Source organism: Rhincodon typus, chromosome 26 (assembly GCF_021869965.1).
Source record: "Rhincodon typus isolate 14 chromosome 26, sRhiTyp1.1, whole genome shotgun sequence".
Classification (NCBI taxonomy): domain Eukaryota; kingdom Metazoa; phylum Chordata; class Chondrichthyes; order Orectolobiformes; family Rhincodontidae; genus Rhincodon; species Rhincodon typus.
Window position 1 is genome coordinate 10,758,971 of NC_063357.1, and position 4,841 is coordinate 10,763,811.

Here is a 4,841-nt window from a genome sequence, read left to right on the forward strand (position 1 = left end):
AATTTTTCATACTAATCAGTCTGTGTCAGGTTCTTTTACAATTCACCGCAGTTAACTAGAGGAGAGCTTAGTATTTATATGTTTGATTGCACCTTGTCTTTTTTAATAATTATCTTAAACCTGATATTATGGTCATTGCTCCCAAGATGCTCTCCCCTTGCCCATTTCATTCCTCAATTTGGTCCAGCATTTTCTTTCTTCTTTCCTTCGAGAATAAAGGATAGATACAGCAAGTTGTGTGAACCTTGGATTACCAGGGTTGTTATGACCTTCGTCTAAAAGAAAAAGGAAGCATATGTACGGTCTAGGAGGATGGGAACTGATGAAGGCCTTGAAATATATAAGGAAAGTAGGAAAGAACTTAAACAAGGAATTAGAAGGGCAAAAAGGGGCCATGAAAAGTTATTAGCAAACAGGATTTTGAAGAATCTCGAGGCTTCTTATACATACATACAAAGCAAGAGGGTAGCCAGAGAAAGGGTTGGCGTGCTCAAGGACAAAGGAGGGAATGTATGCGTGGACCCAGACGAGGTACTTGAGGTCTTAAATGAATACATTGTATTGGTATTCACCAAAGAGAAGGAATTGGTGGAGGATGATCTCAGAGAAGGGAGTGTCAAATTTCTAAGCCAAGTTGCTATTGAAAAGGAAGAGGTGTTGTGCATCTTAAAAAGTATTAAGGTAGGTAAGTCTCTGGATCCTGATGGGATCTATCCTAGAATTTTCAGGGACGCTAGAGAAAAAATTGCTGGAGTATTAATAGACAACTTTGTATCCAATTTGGCCACAAGTGAGGTCCCAGAGGACTGGAGAATAACAATGTCCTATTATTTAAAAAGGGTAACAGGGATAATCCAGAAAATTACAGGCCTGTGAGCCGCACGTCAGTAGTAGAGGAATGATTGGAAAATATTCTCAGGGGCAAGACCTATAAGCATTTAGAAGGAAATGGACTGATTAGGAATAAACAGTATGGTTTTGTTTGGGGGAGGTCATGCCTCACTAAATTGATCGAGTTTTTTGAGGTGGTGATGAAGATGATTGATGACTGAAAAGAGGTTGATGTTGTCTACATGGACTTCAGTAAAGCCTTTGACAAGGTCCCTCATGGCAGACTGGTACAAAACATGAAGTCACATGGTATCAGGGGTGAGCTGGCAAGATGGATACAGAACTGGCTTAGTCATAGGATGGTAGCAGCAGAAGAATGCATTTCAGCTTGGAGGGCTGAGACTAGTGGTGTTGCATAGGGACCAGTGTTGGGACCTCTGCTGTTCGTGATCTACATAAATGATTTGGAGGAAAATGTAGCTGGCCCAATTAGTAAATTGCGGATGATATATAGATTGGTGGAGTAGCAGATAGTGAGGTGATTTGTCAGAGGATACAGCAGGATATAGATTAGTTGGAGGCATGGACAGAAAAATGGCAGATGGAGCTTAATCTGGACAAACATGAGGTAATGCATTTTGGAAGATTAAGTACAGGTGTAAATTATATCGTGAACAGCAGAACTCTTAGGAGTATTGATATGCAGAGAGATCTGGGTGTGCAGGTCCACAGATCACTGAATGGGGCAGCACAGATTGATAAGGTAGTAAAAAAAGGCCTATGGCATGCTTGCCTTCATTGGAAGGGGCATTGAGTATAAAGATAGGCAAGTTATGTTGAAGCTTTATAGAACTTTAGTTAGGCCACTCTTGGAAATATGGAGTACAGTTCTGGTCACCACATTACCAGAAGGATGTGAATGCTTTGGAGAGGGTAAAGAAAAGGTTTACCAGGATGTTGCCTGGTGTGGGGGATTTTAGCTATGAAGAAAGGTTAGATACACTAGGCTTGTTTTCACTGGAATGCAGGAGGTTGAGGGGTGAGTTAATAGAAATTTAAAAGATTGTGAATAGCATAGATAGAATGGAAAGTATCAGGGTTTTTTCTAGGTGGAGGGGTCAATTACTAGCGGATACACGTTCAAGGTGCAGCGGGGGTGGAGTTTGAGAGACGCGTGAGGGTTGTTTTTCACACAAAGGATGGTGATTGCCTGGAACGCGCTGCCAGAGGAGGTGGTTGAAGCAGATACAATAGCAGCTTTCAAGTAGCACCTAGATGAATACATGAATAGGAATGGAATAGAAGGATACGGATCCTGTAAGTGAAGACAGCTTTAATATGGAAGGGCAAAATGTGTCAGCGCAGGCTTAGAGGGCTGAAGAGCCTGTTCCTGTGCTGTAATATTCTTTGTTCTTGTGACATACTGAGACAAATGGTTCTCTTGTACATGTTTCAGGAATTCCTCCTGCTGGTTGCCTACTACACTGTCACTATCCCAGTCTATATTAGGATAACTTAAGTTCTCAATTAGCACTACTATATAATTTTTGCATGTAATGTATGCAATTTGCCTACAAATGTTGCCTTTTGTCTACATACTATACACTCAGCAACGTATACCCCTCTATTGTTGATTAGTTCAAACAAAAGTCTCTGCCTTTGGTGTCACAACTACATCTTCCCTTTATAATAGTTTCTTTGATCAATATGGCTTCCCAATGACTCTCTTAAGGCAGGGAATCTGCAAACTATCATCCTACTAAATGCAGTACAGAATTGAGGGACTGAATGGTCTGCTCCTGATTCCGTGACATTTACAGTCATGCTACCATAGAGGTGAAACTACAAAACACAATTACTTTAAAATTTTGCTAAGTTAAATTTCCTTCTATTCTTTAAAAAAAAGTCTTACAGCAACTGGTGTTAATTTAGTGTAGGTTGTCACTGGCATTAATACACACTAAAACCAAGATCAATGTAGAAAGATTTATAGCAAAAATCAATCACATTTTTGCAAAACTAATTTCAACCAGTCCTCTTAAAATTGGAGAGTACATTTGAAACCATTGTGTCCTGCAAGTTTGTAGATAAAGAATAATTGAAAAAGAATACTGAGTACCTTCAAGATAATTTATACTGTAGTGTAACACAACTATCTATCCACATAGATGATTACTGCATAAAATCAAATGTCGCGATCCAAGTGTCAAGGCAGATAAGCCCTGATTTAATTAGAAACAGATATGCTGCTATATAATTAGGAATAAATGTTAATTTGCATTACAAGAGCATCCAATTTTCATAGAATCTTGAGAAAATTCTTCACATCAATGACTAAACTAATTTTAATTCATAAAAACATCAAATTCAAACACTGAATTGCAGAAAACTTGGTACAAAATGCATTCTTTACAATTTTTATGTTGGTTACAACTGGCCTCACAGCAAAAACTGAATTCTTGACGAACTAAATGTTTTCCTTCAAGCATTTGATGAGTGCATGGACTTCCACCATTAAGTTCTTTGGGCAAATAATTTCCTATTTTGAAATTCCTTTTGAATTGAATGTTTTATTGCAATTCAGATGTGGAGGCAGGTGTCAATGCATAGCACTAGTCGGGGTTGGTGGGAATCCTCCGGTACGGTCCAGACAACATGTGTTGCACCATCATGGCACACTGTGTTCTACACAGACGGAGCAAGCAATGAGGCAATGCTTTAGATGCAGAGGAGCTGGGGGAACGGGAACAGTCATCTGAGGAGGATGAGAACATTAGACTACAGAAAGCTACCCTTGTGGATGTCAGAGCTCTGCAGCATGAGGTGTTACAAGGCAGACAGGATCTGATTGATAACTGGCTCCAGTAGGTGCTAACTAGGTGCAAAAGACCATCATGAATTGTCAAGGTCAAGAATTCAAATCACATTGTGGGCGAAAACTGCAGCCTTCATTAATTTCTTTGTGTTCCCTTTTTAATGGCTGTCAATAAAAGCACATGTTTGAACTCAAATATGTCCAAATGCTTGCCTGTGTGTTATGTTCCCAAATGGATGATGACAAGTTGCAGTTGACCAGTGGTATTGGTAAAAGAGTAGCAGGGATTCAGAGAGGATCTTCATATGGATATAACTAAGGAGGCAAAGAGTGTGGCTTGCTGAATAAATGGTGACTAAGCAGGAGAATAAGGTTGCATGAGAGAGGGAGAGCCAGCCAGGTCAGCTAAGTGTTGTTGGCAATATGGCTTTCACGCTGCTGTACCATTATGCTGCCAATGAGGGGCAATGCCAGTGTACCACTAGTTGTCCAGTGCACCGCAATCTCTCAAAGAAGGGGTGGATTAGGGGATGCCAGCCTCTCAGTGGATATCTGTGAAGCGTCCAGTTGTTCTGCGAATGGTGTGTGGTAAGATAAGGACAGGATCAACTGTGTGGGATGCCATAAAGGAAGGATGGGTTGTTAATGAGATACATTTGGTATGATAGGGCAAAAAATTTGCAATGCCCCACCTTTAACAAATATGTAAGCTGTTTAACGTGGTTTCGTAGGCACATCATAAGGTGGATAAGCTGAGCTGTGTTTACCTATGGATGGGAGTTCTTCAGAGCACAAAATGCTGTTGATTCCCAATAAATGTGCTAATGGTATCAAATGAGGATGAACTACAATTAATCTATCTAATATTGTATGGCTTTCATATTCACTAAGTAAACTCAGCAATACGCTCCTGTGGATTCAATTTTGCATTTATTCTCCGTAATAATATTCAGTTTTTGTTTGAATTGGTCATATCTTGGTGGGTGGAACCTGGCATATACAGCACATGACAAACTGGAACATGTGCAAATGGTTGGTAGCAGGAATTAACAAAGATGATTGATGAGGCTAGAGTAGCAGAGTTGTTTACATGGATTTTATCAAGAAGCTTAAGTCACATCGGGCCCATGGTGAGTTGTAAATTGGATACGAAATGAGGATGCAGGTGGAAAACAAAAATCACAGAAAGCAAGGG

General features: G+C 40.0%; 1 protein-coding gene across 1 annotated transcript in view; it reads left to right on the forward strand.

Annotated features, from left to right (window-relative positions):
- The first annotated feature begins 1,432 nt into the window (after positions 1-1,432).
- Positions 1,433-4,841, forward strand: part of LOC109915233 (small G protein signaling modulator 2-like) — a 51,883-nt gene continuing 48,474 nt past the window's right edge. The window contains exon 1 of the mRNA XM_048612345.1: positions 1,433-1,459. Within this exon, the coding sequence (XP_048468302.1) occupies positions 1,433-1,459 (27 nt within the window). The remainder of the gene's footprint in view (positions 1,460-4,841) is intronic.